At 34.7% G+C, this 17,328-nt stretch overlaps 1 protein-coding gene across 3 annotated transcripts; it reads right to left on the reverse strand.

Moving 5' to 3' along the window:
* Positions 1 to 1,522: 1,522 nt before the first annotated feature.
* On the reverse strand, positions 1,523 to 9,101 carry LOC127832118 (uncharacterized). 3 transcript variants are annotated; one of them, XM_052357358.1, is made up of 5 exons: positions 8,891 to 9,101; positions 6,583 to 6,642; positions 4,983 to 5,045; positions 3,738 to 3,952; positions 1,523 to 1,921 (listed from the first exon to the last, which is right to left on the reverse strand). In XM_052357358.1, the coding sequence occupies exons 1-5, from the start codon at positions 9,003 to 9,005 to the stop codon at positions 1,865 to 1,867; spliced, it is 510 nt and encodes a 169-aa protein (XP_052213318.1). In that variant the 5' UTR covers positions 9,006 to 9,101; the 3' UTR covers positions 1,523 to 1,864. The 3 variants fall into 3 exon arrangements, with proteins under 3 accessions (XP_052213318.1, XP_052213317.1, XP_052213315.1); XM_052357357.1 differs by having other exon boundaries at positions 3,710 to 3,952; XM_052357355.1 differs by having other exon boundaries at positions 3,714 to 3,952; positions 8,891 to 9,095.
* Positions 9,102 to 17,328: the final 8,227 nt, after the last annotated feature.

Here is a 17,328-nt window from a genome sequence, read left to right on the forward strand (position 1 = left end):
TGTGCCAGACTTTTACTCCAATGGCTAGTGGTTCGAGCCCAGTGGAGGATTAGTTTAGTATAAAAAAAATCTCTTTACTGGAAATAATTAGTTCCAATCTTTATATTAATCAATCGTTAAAACATTTAATGACAAACTCCAATACATGCCCAAATCTGTGAAAAAGCCCCTTTAATAATGTCCCTAGTCTTACGAGTGAATATCAGCCCGGCCGGGGCGGTAATTGTTTTTCCATATATGTATATAGTGAAAACTTTATAGTATCCTATATCAAATTTGTTCAAATCATGCCCGTGTGGTTATACATGCTGAGCACAAGGGTAAACTTATTTTCATAATATGTGTATTTATAGGTGTACGAAAAACCGTCAAAATCTCTAAAATCGCAAGACCCCTAGGTTTTGTACGTTGAATGTGGTATCGTATACTGGTCCTCTTCAAAGTGTCTACAAATCACACACCTGGGATGAAAACAGGCCACGACGCAGCGGTCAAATTACTGTTTTTAAACTTAAAAGTTAATAACTTAAATAATTATTTTTTTATCTGAAACCGTAAAGGGTAAGGGATTATATATTTGTAATGTAACATCGTGTAAAGATCCTCTACCAAAATTGTTTGTTTTAAACATTGTTCATAATTGCGGAAGCTCGTTTGCGTTCTATGTTTTTAATGAAAACTTTTAAAATCCCTTTAAGGTTAAGACCAAACGACTTGGTATTTACAATTATATTAAACATCATACAGTTGTTCTCTACCGGCTGAGTTCGGATTATGCTCATGAAGTAAGGCCCTTGGGATAAGTGTTTTCCTTATATGAACACATGTAAAGTAACATCTTATAATCTTCTCATCTGAAACAGCAAGGCGAAAAGGTTTATAAGTTTTTATGTACACTATATAGTATGAATATGAATATGGTTAAAAACCAAAAACAGCCTTTTCTGAATCTACAAGGTCCAGTGTTTATTGTTTTGGCATGTATTTTTGTGGTTTTGTACTTTTTTTCCAAATCATGTCTCTTGGGAAATATTTTCATGAAGTTATACCCCAGTGGTCAAAAGATTTATATTTTCAGGATAAGTAACTGAAATTCAGTGAAAAAATATTATTCTTTATACTTCAAAAACTAAAATTTATTGTTTTACCAATGCAATAATATATCGTATTGAAAAGCATTATTTAAAACAGATCTAGCATTTTAATAGCTTTGTTACGCGTCGCCAGACGGTTTATTGGATGGTGCCATTTTTTTGTTAGATTACCTTTCATCATTGACTAGTCTTTCCACGAACAACGACCTGCTGGACTGCGTTTGTGAATGGACAATAGCATGAATGAAGTTGTAAGCAAGTTTTATGCCATGCACGGTTAAACAAATCACGAAAAGTTAAAACTTATCCAACTCCGGCTTTGTAACCATCCATTTCTGTCGTTATTTAGGCATATATCATTGAGCTATTTTGAAAGTAACTGTTTTCCGCATATCGTACAGCAGTTCGTGTAGTAAATAACGCTGAAGACAAGTAGTCTATGTTTAATTACTATATGTAATACAACGATATAATCGGTTTACATATGTAATAAAACGATATAATCGGTTTACATGTGTAATACAACGATTGAAACTACTTACACATGTGAAACAACGATATAAACGGTTTGCACATGTAATGAAACGGAAGAAGCAGTTAACATTTAACACGGTTTAAAAAAGATATTATCTGTAACACATATCTATCGAAACTGTTTTAACAACGTTTGTCCAGACAAAGAATCATTGTTTAAACTCCCAAATAGCATCTTCTACGTCAATGATATGAATGTCCATTGAAGAGCCTTCACAAACTCCAATACGCGATGGTCATTTACCATACCGAGCAAATGTTCCAGACGATCCTCTGCGCTGTGCATAACTTCGCTGAAATAAATTTGTTATGAAGGATTTACAGCGTGAAACGGCATCATAAAACATTCGTTTGTAACTAACAAGCATACGTGTGTAACTAACAGGCATACGTGTGTAACTTACAGGCATTCGTTTGTAACTAACAGGCAAATGTGTATAACAAACAGGCAAACGTGTATAACTAACAGGCAAACGTGTGTTACTAACAGGCAAACGTGTATAACTAACAGGCAAACGTGTATAACTAACAGACAAACGTTTATAACTTACAGGCAACGTGTATAACTAACAAACAAACGTGTGTAACTAACAGGCAAACGTGTATAACTAACAGACAAACGTGTATAACTAACAGACAAACGTGTATAACTAACAGGCAAACGTGTATAACTAACAGACAAACGTGTATAACTAACAGGCAAACGTGTATAACTAACACAAGCATGCGTTTGTAACTAATAAGCATACGTGTATAACTCAATAAGCATACGTTTGTTACTAACAAGCATGCGTTTGTAACTAACAAGCAAACGTTTGTTACTAACAAGCATATGTTTATAACAAACAAATATTCGTTTGTTACTAACTAGCATTCATTTGTAACTAACAAGCATACGTGTGTAACTAACAAGCATGTGTTTGTAACTAACAAGCATATGTTTGTAACTAACAAGCATACGTTTATAATTGACAAGCATTTGTTTGTTTCTAACTAGCATACATTTGTAACTAACAATCATCGTTTGTAACTTACAAGCATTCGTTTGTAACTAACACGCATTCGCGTGTAACTAACAAGCATACGTGTGTAACTCACAAGCATGTGTTTGTAACTAACAAGCATATGTTTGTAACTAACAAGCATACGTTTATAATTGACAAGCATTTGTTTGTTTCTAACTAGCATACATTTGTAACTAACAATCATCGTTTGTAACTTACAAGCATTCGTTTGTAACTAACACGCATTCGCGTGTAACTAACACGCATACGTGTGTAACTCACAAGCATACGTGTGTAACTAACAAGCATATGTGTGTAACTAACTAGCATACGTTTCTTTCTAACAAACATACGTTTGTTACTAACAAGCATACGTTTGTTACTCACAAGAATACGTGTGTAACTAACACACATACGTTTGTAACTAACAAGCATACGTTTGTAACTAACAAGTATATGTTTGTAACTAACAAGTATACGTTTGTAATTAAAACTCATCGAAAGTGAGTTTGACTCTATCCAACTTATTCGCATCCAAAGGGGTAGGATAGTGATTTGTGTCCTGGTAATAGTATGCTGGAAACGACGGAACGTGAGTCTAATGATCTGTACCTTTTCAATGAACCTTACATGTAAAATGTGAACATGTAAAGGACAAGTTTGAATAGAATCTCTCTAAAGTAATCGATGAAAAACTAGCTCAATGAAAAACCTTAAAAATTCTGATGACGCCAATTAAAGTAGAAAATATTTCCCTCCCACGGTCGGGCCGAAATTACTGATAGGATGCATAATATGTGCTTTGAAATGCTCGTTTGAAGAGGACGGCTGATTTCGGACAGATGCGAATTCGGCGCTAACCCTGCGTGCTGAATGCCAGTACTTTTCCAACGCTTAACTGTGATTATTGAGAAAGCTAATAACGTTGGATTTATGAATATTTCATTTTCAATGCATTTAGTGATCGCTTTACAATAATGCGCCTTGCAATTAATATTTGAAATGGGCTAATGTAAACCGTTTATAGTAGAGCTGTAAGTAATCTAACATCAGTGTCATACCTAAAGCATAGATTACCAACTTTATTAATATGTTGTGCATGTTCCTTCATGTCTTTTATCTCTCTTGACAATTGTTCGCAAGCAAGTTCTAGCATTCCCGTGCCCGGTTCGTTTCCACTGCCCGGTTCGTTTCCACTGTCCGGTTTGTTTCCACTGCCCGGTTCGTTTCCACTTCCCGGTTCGTTTCCACTGCCCGGTTCCATTCCCATGTCCGGATCAGTTCCAATGTCCCCATGTGTTTCCATTTCCGCATCCGTTCCTGCAATATCACATTTCTATACAATTTCCAGCACTAGACTCATGTCGATTTTGTGCTCATAGAGGTTGGTCTAGATTTTAACATTCAGAAAAAAATGCTAAGTTTTCCATTGAATTTCATTTACTTTTAAACAGTGGCTTACTTTTAATGTGTACAAAGTTGTAATTGTACTAATAAAAAACAATCTATGGCATGATTAAATTAACATGGTAGGTGGTTGGAACATCGTACAACTTAAAAGCGGTTTTACAACTTAGAAACACGAATGCGCCTTGTCTTAATTTTGAGCATTTGTTTCAAATTTTCAATTAAAGACATTAAAAACAATAGTAAAATGTATTAAAAAAGACTTTCATCGATTTAATCGCATCGTGCGTTTTTTAGCGAGCAAACTTTCAGTACGAATCATTATTTTCTAATGCCCTGTCGAAACATAAAAAATATATACACTTTGCGAGGTTTGATCAGAATTCGTTGCCCCTATACAACTTTTCTAATAAAGATAAGAACATTATACCTCTACATACCTTCTCTAGTATTGGTATTCAGACCATTAGACCTCTACATACTTTCTCTTGTATTGGTATTCAGAACATTAGACCCCTACATACCTTCTCTTGTATTGGTATTCAGAACATTATACCTCTACATACCTTCTCTAGTATAGGTATTCAGAACATTAGACCCGCACATACCTTCGCTTGTATTGGTATTCAGACCATTAGACCTCTACATACCTTCTCTAGTATTGGTATTCAGAACATTAGACCTCTACATACCTTCTCTAGTATAGGTATATAGAACACATGACCTCTACATACCTTCTGTAGTATAGGTATTCAGAACATTAGACCTCTACATACCTTCTCTAGTATAGGTATTCAGAACATCCGACCCAAACATACCTTCTCTACTATTGTTATTAAGAACATTAGACTCCTACATACCTTCTTAAGTATAGGTATTTAGAACATAAGACATCTACATACCTTCTCTTGTATTGGTATTCAGAACATTGACTTCTACATACCTTTGCTAGGATTAGCCCTCGCGAAAAGCCCCATTTCCTGACATTTGGCGTACAAGGAGGTTACTGCAATTTCAATGTTTACGGTTGAGTAGTTTTGACATTTATCTATTACAGTTGCAATGTACAACATGCATTAAATGTGTGTGCTCATTTTGTGGAATGATGCGTTCATTTTGTGGAACGATGTTTCATTTTGTGGAACGTTGCGTTCATTTTGTGGAATGATGCGTTCATTTTGTGGAACGATGCGTTCATTTTGTGGAACGATGCTCTCATTTTGTGGAACGTTGCGTTCATTTTGTGGAACGATGCGTTCATTTTGTGGAAAGATGCGTTCATTTTGTGGAACAATTCATTCATTTGTGGAACAATGAATTCATTTTGTGGAAGTTGGAACGATGTGCTCATTTTGTGGAACGATGTGTTCATTTTGTGGAACGATGTGTTCATTTTCATTTTGTGGAACGATGTGTTCATGTAAGGAACAATGTATAGACACTGCTAAGTAGTTTATAATCTCGAACGCCTATTCAAGTTTATAAACAAGAGTTCCTCCATGCGGGTACAGACCGCTCATCTATTTTTCTTTTTAAAGGTGAAGGGACCTATCTCAATACTTTAATTAAAAATGAGGTAGGGTTAGGGATGGAGAGGGGTATATAGTGTGAGGTATAGTCATATATTACATTATCTGCCAAAATAGGAAACACAATGAAAAAAATGTGGGTGGGGGTTCTTGGGTGAAATGGTTAGAGGGTCTTTCAAAAATGAAATAAACATGAATGTTTGTGTTTTTTAACCAGGTTTCATGTTTTTCATGATAGTATGAAAGTATTTGAAGTTTTATAGCAATAGCCTTGATACTTTAGAAGTAAAGTGGATCTACGGTAAACACAAAATTTAACAAAATAGTCAAAGTTACTAAGTCAAATAAGGGCCATAATTCCGTCAAAATGCCAACCAGAGTTATGCGACTTGTCCTGTAGAGTCCCATTATGATAGTTAGAAAGTGTTCAAAGTCTGAAAGCAATAGCTATGATACTTTAGGAGTAAAGTGGACCAAACAAAAAACTTAACGAAATGTTTAATATTCCAAGTATAAAGGGGCCATAATTCTGTCAAAATGCCAGTCAGAGTTACATAACTTTGCCTGCACAGTCCCCTTATGATAGTAAGTGTTGCAAGTATGACAGTAATAGCTTTGATACTTTAGGAATAAAGTGGATCTAACCACAAAACTTAACCAAATTTTCAATTCTTCTAAGTATAAAAAGGGCACGTAATTATGTCAATATGCCAGCCAAAGTTATCTAACTTTGCCTGCTGAGTCCCCTCATGATAGTAAGTAAGTGTACCAAGTTTGAATGCAATACCTTTAATACGTTATGAGAAAAGTGGACCTAAACACAAAACTTAACCGGACGCCCACGCAGACACCGACGCCGAAGCAGACGCCGACGCTCAGGTGATAGCAATAGCTCTTTTTTTCAAAAAATAGAGGAGCTTAAAATTAACATTTGGATATAACTTTATCTTAAGCAGGACTATTTGAACGTGATATTCAACGCCTATTGAAGAAACACTTAATAATCTTACTTACATTCCATTAATTCGGGAGGCCATAGATTTCCTTCTAATGTTTGTGTTGCGGGTGGTTTTGCTGAAAAAAAACGAAGTGGCTATTTATAAACAGTGAGAAAAACAAATTGAAATTAATTATTCCTCGCAAAATTGAAATTATTTTACATGTAAAATTGATTTGTTTATTGTGTGCGACAATATAAGAAAGAAACGCACAGAAAACAAGGGACAAAATTTTCACAAAACCAGGTTTTCATTGTGAAAAAAAATCTGATTAAGGGAGACAACTCAAACTGAACTTTTGAAATGAACAAACAAAATTAACCCCCTTTGTAAGTTTGTTTCAAAATAAATCTATTTTAAGTTGTGGTGACCTTGACATTGGAGATATTGACGTGATTCTTTCGTGCGACACACCGTCCCATGATGGTGAACAAATGTGCCAAATAATTGTAAAATCTCACAATGAATGACATAGTTATGGCCCAGACAAGCTCATTTATTGCCAATTTTGACCTTTGAACTCAAAGTGTGACCTTGACCTTGGAGATATCGACGTAATTATTTCGCGCGACACACCGTCCAATGATGGTGAACAAATGTGCCAAATGATTTTAAAATATGACAATGAACGACATAGTTATGGCCCGGACAAGCTTGTTCCGCCCGCCCGCCAGCCAGCCAGCCAGCCCGCCCGCATTCGCAAATCTAATAACCAGTTTTTTCCTTCGGAAAACCTGGTTAAAAAATGTCAGTATAAACCATAAACCGCAAAATATGTATGTAGATAGTAAATGCAGGTTTTATTGTTTTACTAAATTAAACTTGAAGAAAATATTTGTCATTTATCAAACATCAAACTTTGGAAATGCTCGGCGAGTTCAGATTATAAATCATGTGAATTGTTTTGTACTTTTAATAAAATATAAATTATTTTTAAATATTTTTCTGCATATAACCTAAACCAGTTAGTGAATATTTTGCAAGATATTATTTCACGTAAGAAACCGTTCACCATTTACCGGAATAATAACACACAATTGCATACTTGGTTTATTCGAGTATGCTTTGATCATTTACTTCTTTACTAACACTAATATCTCAAAGCATATGGTTAGTACTGTTTGTTAACCTTTCACAACACATTATTTATTTCCAACTTTATAGGGAAAATGCAAAGACATCATGGCATCTTTCAAATATGTCGTTAAGGACATATTACTTTCGGAAATGGTCAGAAGTGGGTAGGGTAAAGTAAAATAATAATTCCTTATATACGCATTATATATATAGTTTGGAACAATATGCACAACTAAAATAACATATAATTCAATGAAAACATGAACCAGTTCTAATGAAAACTTTAAAAAAGAGTAAAGTATCACCTTTTTTTACCTTATAAACCACTTTTTTCTTGAGCTATCAAAGCACTGAAAAAAGCATCCTTTTTGTAAGAAAAAAAGTAAACAACTGGATTCAAAAATAGTACACTTGAACAAGTATGGTGGGCCAAACATTATCATTTACAAAAAAAAATGAAAGATACAGAAATATTGAAAACATTTTTATAAAAGCCCTTCAATTTTATAGCACATAGTAGTGAAATATACATAATGATCTATATGTGTGTTTGTTAAAGTTTTGTTTTACACATTTAAAAAAAGTCTCAATCTAATTTATATTTGTCTTTTCTGGTCAACCATACTTTTTCCTACTATTTTTAGACTGAAGTTGTTTATATTTTTTTCTTACAAAAAGGATGCTTTTTTCAGTGTTTCTAGTGTGTTAAATTTAATAATACTCTAACACTATGTTCTACAGTGGTGTATGTTCCAGCTGGTATCAGTGGATTTATAAAGAAAATAAGAAAATAAGGACTTGAACGCTCAAGAAAAAAGGGGTTTATAAGATGAAAAAAGTGATTATTTACTCTTTTTGAAAGACTTCATTAGAACTTGTTCATGTATCACTGAAGTATATGCTATTTTAATTGTGCATATTGTTCCAAACCTAATATAGAATGTTAATATAAGGAATACATTGTTTGCATAACCCCACCCACTTCTGACTGTTTCAGAAAGTGAAATGTCCTTAATTCTTCTTTCGTTAAGTTTTTTTAAGTTAACCTTTAAGTTAAAGTATCGAATGTGATCGAAGACAGTCGAAAACTAAAATTAACTTAAAACATTAATGATTAAGTGGTGCAACATGATTGAAAACACAACCTGGCATACAACAGATAGTTTCGCACAAAAAGTCAAGAGTCGTTCTAAAAATATGAAATTAAAAAGCAGTCTAGAAATAAATAAACATAAAGCGTCACTTACCTTGCAAAACAGGTACAAGGAAATGCCACCTTTTGTCAACGTTTGCCTTTCTGGGAAAAGCAACAACATTAGCGACCGCGCACACAAATATCAAACATGTGGACCACAGTCTCATGGTTGCAAAGAAATGTTCGTATATGTTTTCAGAGGGGAAAAAACTGTCTCTGACAAAGATGTTTAGACCAAGTTTTAAAATACCTGCTGACCACTATGTAAGGCCCGTTCACTTTATAGTTGGACCGTGCTTTGTGCAAAGGGGGCTAAATGCATGTGCGTTAAGTGTCTTCCCAGATTATCCAGTGCAGTCCGCACAGGCTAACCAGGGGCGATACTTTCCGGCTTAACTTTTTTGCTAATAATAGACTTTCTTGAAACGAAAAATATTATCAAAGCGGAAAGTGTCGTCCCTAATGAGCCTGTGCGGACTGCAAATGCTAATCTGGGACAACCCTTCACGCACATGCATTAAACCCCCTTTTCACAGAGCACGGCTCATTTTAATTTGAAGCAACACTTTAAGCTTTAAAAATCATCCAGCTGATAGTGTTTATCTGCTTTCAAGATCAGTACAAGAGAGGCGTGTCAAATATCAGTGACGTTGACTAGAACAGAAATATTTTTAGAATGAAGGTTGATGTCTCTTACGTGTTATATACACATTTATAACTACATGTAAGTAAACGATGGTTGTTAACATCGTTTTGAGATGGAACTCGTGGCTAGGGTGGAGGCAAGTAAATGGCTGTTTTGCAATTCAAATGCATGTAAATGCCGATTTTAAAGAAGCATTACATCGTAACGCCGCTTAATCAGATCGAACACGAGTATTCACCACCGACCAACGCATAAGGCAATTATATTTATATCTATAGGCATACTGTCAGCGAGAAAACAGAGCAGTTTCCCACGCTGTATGTGATGTAAATAACTGTCTCAACCGGTCAGTGATTTCTGCAAACAATTTTACATTCTCAACTTCAGTTTACAACCGACATAAGATTAATAAATAATATGTGTTCATTCTGGCAATGTAAAACTCTCAAAACGGGCCTCGCAAGCGTGTAATAAAACGGCTCAATGTAATCGTGATTTACAAGATTCACGTTTTTAACGATCTCCTGTCTCCATGTGTTCCACGTCCCTCTGTTTGCAATATGAAATGAAAAGAGACAGAATAAGACAGACGCCATAAATGTGTAGAATGTTTTATAATGAGTAAACAAATGCACTGTAGTATGACAATATTTGCTTAAACTATTAAATAGTTGCATAGGAAGATAAATTGCCTTTTGTATGCAAGACAGGAAAGCAGAGATTCAAAGTAATGTGTTTTATATACACTTCTTAATTCGACGCTATAAATATAATTTGACTACTGAGTCCCTTGACTTGAGCACAGGCGCCGTCTGGAGCGACTCCCGCAATTGACGCTCAGTCAGAACACCCATCGAACAGCGTTTGACCGAAAAAAGAGACGTATATCAACGTATGCGACTCCGGTCGTCTCTCATACAAATTCCCACTAATGGACACACGAATTGAACCCGACCACGAGGGACGAAAACAGGTCAGTCAATAATTTCCAATTCTCGAATTGCTTTCGACAATAAGGAACGATATGAATATACAACACCATAAAGTGACGAACGACGATTCGCCGACCACCAAGGTGAAATACCATGTGGACCACCCGTTACCGATGGCAACCTTTCTCTTTTGGTCACCGATGATTACCAAAGTATTCCCGCTTATCGGTCGGACATCTCCGAGGATGACGACACTCCGAGCCAATCAATCATCGCATAGGTATACGACCAATGCCAACACATTAACACTTGTGAACACTGCAGTACATTCGCGTGAAACATTATCGGTTTCAAGAAACATCAAGGAAATAACGAATTAAGATCTTATTTACAAACGTTTGACATAATCAACTTGTTTGAATCATGGGGCAACATTATGCCAGGAAACTTTAAATAAAGACCTTACGGAATAGTGGTGGCATTAGTGATTTTATACATAATAAGTTAGAATCACTTAATACTGTAAAAAGCGTATATAATGATTTTGTTGATTGCGTTGTTATTGTGTTGACATTAACGATGTTATTATGTACTTTACCTATGCATCTCCTGAAGTATCGACTACGGAAACGTATATGGTACACCCCAATAATGTGGTCATGCCGGAATAATCTATATCGACTTACTGTGAAATAACATGGTATGTCGACATAGTTTTGTAGCTTTTCCCACCTTAATTTTACTCGTCATAACGACATTAAGTTGAAGTCTCGACGTAAATGTTTCCGGCTTTTCCCGAAAATATATTTGGTCGACATGATTTAAGTCGACAAATCTACATAACTTTTGGCGTCATGCTCTTGTGAAAATGACTTGCCATCATAGTTTAAGTCGACACGATGAGTTATTTTTACGCTATGACACCTTTTTCATATCATGTCGTTGTAGAACTTTGACATCATCACATTATTGCAATATTGGTTCATGACTTCCGGCGTCGAGCAGATTCTTAGTTTCTGGTATATTCTTTCGAAACACGCAAGACCTGAGACAGTCCATTTTTACAGCAGGAATGCTTGGTATAAATGTAAAAATAACATACAGTGTTTGCAAACAATAAATATTAATGTGTTCGTTGGGTTTTATGAGCATTTAGAGAGCTTAAATCTCGATTGATTCATTTAGATATTTTTCTTTAACTAATACGTACAAAACGTGTGTTAAACGACTCACAACTTTTTTATATTGCAGATTTGTGTCTTAGTGGCACTGATATATGTTGACTCATCGTTAGCTGTACTTTCAAATCAAGAAAGGGATGTTTGGATTTCACGTTATCACAAACAGGGCTATACGCGTCTGGATATATGTGGATTTTTGCTTTTCCTACACAACACTGCTCTCAGTTTGAGTCAACTGAAACGGATACTGCGAAGGTCTCAAAAGACGCAACGCGGCATCTCCTCTTCCAGACGTTATACAAGCAATTCGCTCTGTATATAAAAGAGGGATGGCTGTATGTGGTTTTAAAACTATATGGAAACTGGTCAACAAAACCACAAATGTCAAAGTAACCCAAGAAACAACAAGGTGTGTATGCAAGGTAATTGATCCTGAGGGTGTTGCTCTCAGGTCTGCACATCGCCTGCGACGCAGAGTCTATACCAATAAATGTCATAATACTATCTAGTCTTTACTATACACATTGATGGGTATGATAAGCTAAAGCCTTTTGGAATTGCTATACACGTTGCGGTGGATGGATTTTCCAGTTGCATATTATGGCTGTTGGCATGTTATTCGAATAATGACCCTCGAATAATCGCGGGCTTCTTTGTTAACTTTGTGAAACATATTGGTCGCCTTCTACGTCTGGTTCGTGGCGATGCAGGGACAGAAAAACGTTAGGGTACGAGCTATGCAGATAGCGTTTAGGTTTAATGACAGAGATAACATGTCTGGAATGAACAGTTACATGACTGGGTGATCCACTGGCAACCAAAGAATTGAACGTTTTTGGGTAAATTTAAGAGTCAGTTTTACTGTGTTTTGGAGGAACTATTTTAAGGATATGATAGACAGCGGCTTGCTTCGGATTGATGATCCTGTGCACTTAGAATGCTTGGGATTCTGTTTCATACCATTAATACAACTCGATCTGAAATCTTTCACCAATCTATGGAATTCTCATCGGATTCGGCAGCAAAGACATGTGGAAGCACCAAATGGGATACCGATAGTAATGTCCTACCAGCATAAGGCGTATGGAACCCGAGATTTTTCATTTCGGCTTCCTTGCGTATTGGAAACCATTGATCGTATTCAAAAGAGATACTTTGTAAAGAAAGCGCAGTTTGGATGTAAAGATGACTTCATACCCGTCCTAGAACATGTGTGTTAAATGCAGCGGGAGCAACTGCCAATTCCTGAATCGATTGAAAGTGCAACTTCTTTGTTCTTGGTCTTGACTGAAATATTGGATGGTTTTACTAATTACATATGCAAAAATATATGCTTAAAAATTGGTAATATTTTGCAAATTTAATCGTTAAGTTAGTTTAGTTCCAGTAAATTTCGTTTCGAGTTTTGTTTACAATGTGTCCATAAGAAACACACCATTGATATTCTTGTAATTGGAATTGATCATGGAGTAGTTAAACGTTGTTTTTATTCTTTGCTAAAATAAATTCACTCATATTGTTGTACACATTTACAGACATTGCAAACTTGGCAAAAACCGATTAATCATGTTCATCATTTCATTGTTAGATTTCAAAAGAATGAATGAAACGTCACTAATTGTTTGAAAACATGGCGGTCATTTAGTTATGAAATCCTCATAAATTGTGAAATGTTCCTTTCAAAATATGGTTCTTTCAAAAGATTTATTAAATTTCATTTCAAACTTCAATATATTAAACGAAACGACTGTTACAAATCGTATATTTATTATTAACACGGGTGCAGATATATGATATGTTTATTTTGTATTTTCTTACTTGATTTGCTGTTCCTGAAACTCTAGTGTATGTAGTACATGTTTGAAATAAATGTTCATACTGCAATTCGATCTTTTTTTGAATGGTCAAATAATTCGTTTTTGAGGAAATGGAAAATTATTCAAATGTGACACAAAATTGGGCTATTAGTAGATCAATTTTAGGGCTAGTTAATGTGATCGGTCTTTCTTCGTCGTCCGTCAAAATTTTCACTAAAGCGAAATCACCTACTCGGCTGTGTCAATAATACCAAAACATGAACAGTCTTTAAAGCTAGTAAGGTTGTAGTTTGCTTTTATTTCCATATTATGTCCACATCGCACATTATTTATCAAACTATTTTCAAAAATTTGAAATATTTGTTTAAGAGCCGGTATAGTTTTTGTATGAGGTGTGATACAATTCAATTCAATTCAATTCAATGTTTTATTAGAGTCTCATTCGCAATACATATACAATTAAAATACATATAAAAGCACAGTTACATGTATGCGACCAATCATAATATGATTTATAAGAGACTATATAATTACATACATATAAACATTAACAATTATTGACTAACAAATGAATTCCACATCGTTAAAACTTACTTCTATTAAAATAAGTTATTGTAGCTAAGACTATGTGGTTTTATTTACACTTGTCAATATTGTTCACACATTAAAATACCATTTATTTTGTTTTTTAAAACCTAGACTAGTCTATAAACTATTTTACAAATGTACAGCATAAAACTTAAGTATATACAATTCATTTTGAATATAAAATATTCCTTCTTTCTTTGAGAATACTAAAGCAGGATTCGGCTGATATATAAAGCAACCTCTCATCTGTAAATATGTATTTAAGTTTCTCAGTATCTGACATGTTGTGACAATTTGGAGTTTCAATTAAAATGTCCATTAGACTTTTCCTGATATTCACATATAAAGGACAATGAAAAAGTACATGTATTTCATCCTCCACTATGTTTTTACAGTGGAAACATGTTCGATTACCCAATTCAATATTTTCATATCGACCAGTTTCTAATCTCAGCGGTGCCACACCGCATCGAAACTTAGCTAATGCACTTCTATACAAAAATGGTATGTTGTCTTTAACATAAGCTTCTGTTCCGAATTCTGTTTTAAATAATGTATACAGTCTCAATTTATTATGACCAACACCTCTAGTTCCAGTATTACTATTGACTGCACTTCTCCATTTGACAATTTCTTTTTCAAAAATCCTAGATTCCAAATCATTTACAATATATTTAATATTGTTAATATGTATATCAACTAAATCAGACATGTTTACATCTATCAGACATGACTTTATTCTAAAATAGCTATTTTTAACATTTCTTGATTTAGACCACAGGTACATTTTCTTATTTATTCTGGAATCATTTATATTTACATTTCTAAAATGTTGTCTAATAACAGCTCCCCATTGCTTTACAATTGGTGGTTTCCAACCCATTTCTCCCAGAACAGCCGCATTAGGGGTGTATTTACCGACACCTAAATGATACCGCACTGCCCGATTCTGGACAGCATTAATACATGAGTAAGGTTTATCGCCCCATATTGGTGCACTATAGCTGATAATAGGCCAAACCATAGAATAAAAAAGCTTGGTGAAAGTGGAAAATTGGAAACCTCCAAATGCTTTACTTTTCGAAATAATTAAACCTAGTGCTCTAGAAGCAGACATAGCCACAATTTTTGCTATTTCATGGTAATCTAAAAATTCATTTAGAACAACGCCAAGATATCTATAACAATGTACAATTTCCAAAGGTTGACCATCAATGTTAAAATTAAAATCAGTTTTCATAAAACTCTTGGGTCTAAAATGCACAATTTTTGATTTTTCACAATTGATATTCATCTTATTATGTAAACACCATGAAGATAAACAATCTAATAAAATTTGAAGGTCTTTAGCATTATCTGCAAGTAGAACAACATCATCTGCAAATAATAAAATGCATACTCTTTCATCCCCTAGGTCAATACCAACTTCTAATTAATTAACATGGAAACCAAATCATTTATGTAGAGATTGAACAGCATGGGGGACAACGGGCACCCCTGCTTCAAGCCACACTTGACGTCAAACCACTCGGTATCAAAGCCATTTACCCTCACACAACACTTTACGTCCTTGTATATAGACAGTATAGCTTGAAGCAAGCGGCCCTGGAGTCCCTCATGCTTTAACTTTTCAAACAGTAGAGTTCTATGTTGTACGCTTTACGGAAATCTATAAAAGCTGCAAATGTTGATAATTTTTTAAGTTTTCTAGTTTCAATAATGTTTGTCAATGCTTGGACATGATAAATAGTGCTCTTTCCTTTCACAAAACCATTTTGCTCATCCCTAATAATTAATTCACTAGAACACCATTTTGTAATACGATTATTCAAAATGCTACAATAAATTTTGTACATTGTCGGAGCTAGTGTAATTCCCCTGTAAGACAAAGGATCTCTAGGATCTGCAGTTGATGATTTGGGTACAGGAGATATAATTCCTTTCGACCACACATTTGGTACTTTACCACTAATAAAACATCTATTGAATAAACTATGTAGCATAACAAGAGCTCCATCATTCTTTAATAACTCATTTGGAATTTCATCAAAACCGGGAGCCTTTCCGGACTTTGCTTCTAAAATACATTTATAAACCTCATCAATATGAATCATTTTATTAAAAACAGAGTTTTCGTCTAAGTTATCATTTAAAACAGAGCAACTTAAGTTGGTGAAGGTGTCTTCAGGGTTAAGAAGATTCTGAAAATCAAGTCGCCATTTATTTAAGACAACATCCGGCTTATTACAAGTTGATCCATCGGTCATTTTAACTTCAAAGGGAATTTTCTTCAACCGTTCGTTACCCAGACCAATTTTGCCTATATCTTTCCAGAATGAACCAGATGAAGCATTGACTGAAGCTTCTAGATCTACCTGGGCTTGATAAACAAAATATCTCTTAGCTCGTTGGACACCTTTATCAAATAATTTTCTTTTTTGAACATAAATGTGCGTAAAATTAGCCTTATCATTGGCTTACATTACAACCATTGTTTCTCTGCAGAACACATTTTTGACCATAGCAATGTCAGATCTTCTGACCACCAACGTTTTTTAGACCCGAGTTTTTTCTTTGAATAGCCAGATGAATACAAAGTTACAACTATATGGGGTAATTTACTATACATTTCACTGTGTACAATATTAACAAAATACACGTACCCTTTGACTAGATCGGTCTATATATACTCAACCGGATTATAAATGTGTTATTGAAAGCGAATTATGCATTTAATCGCCAATTATACGTGCAGTCATCATTGTCAAACGACAAAAATGAACGGCGAATATAAAAGTAACGCTTGACTTTAATGGCATTTTATTTTTCTTGCAGTTGATTACATAATTACAAGTGCCCTATGTTTCACTAGTGTACATTATTCTGATTGGCTATAGTATATCATTTGACTGGGCTTTAATATTCAATGAAGCGAGTTGCCTCCACGAAGCGCACGAGGAAATCAAGCGTGGGACTACTTGGATTAATTATGTCATATGCGTCATGTACACAGTCGAAACTGCGTATTGGAAAATGAGGCGCTTACTAAATTCATGCACGAATAAATCCCAAATTATATTGTCTTTTAGCCAAACCATTGAAAACATATGCACATGCAGAATGTTATTGCAATTACATGTAAAAGAATTGAAACGCTCTTTCTTTCGCTTCATCGATGTAAGTAGGTTAGTTTTGGTATTTAATTCGGCTTTATGCAAATTAGTTCCTCACTAAAAAAACATGCACATTTTCAATTAGAGACAACTAAACATTTTACATTTAAAAGACCGAAAAGCGCGTTCAAGATATCACTTCAATAGCTACAG

This window comes from Dreissena polymorpha, chromosome 5 (assembly GCF_020536995.1).
Source record: "Dreissena polymorpha isolate Duluth1 chromosome 5, UMN_Dpol_1.0, whole genome shotgun sequence".
In the NCBI taxonomy this organism is placed as follows: domain Eukaryota; kingdom Metazoa; phylum Mollusca; class Bivalvia; order Myida; family Dreissenidae; genus Dreissena; species Dreissena polymorpha.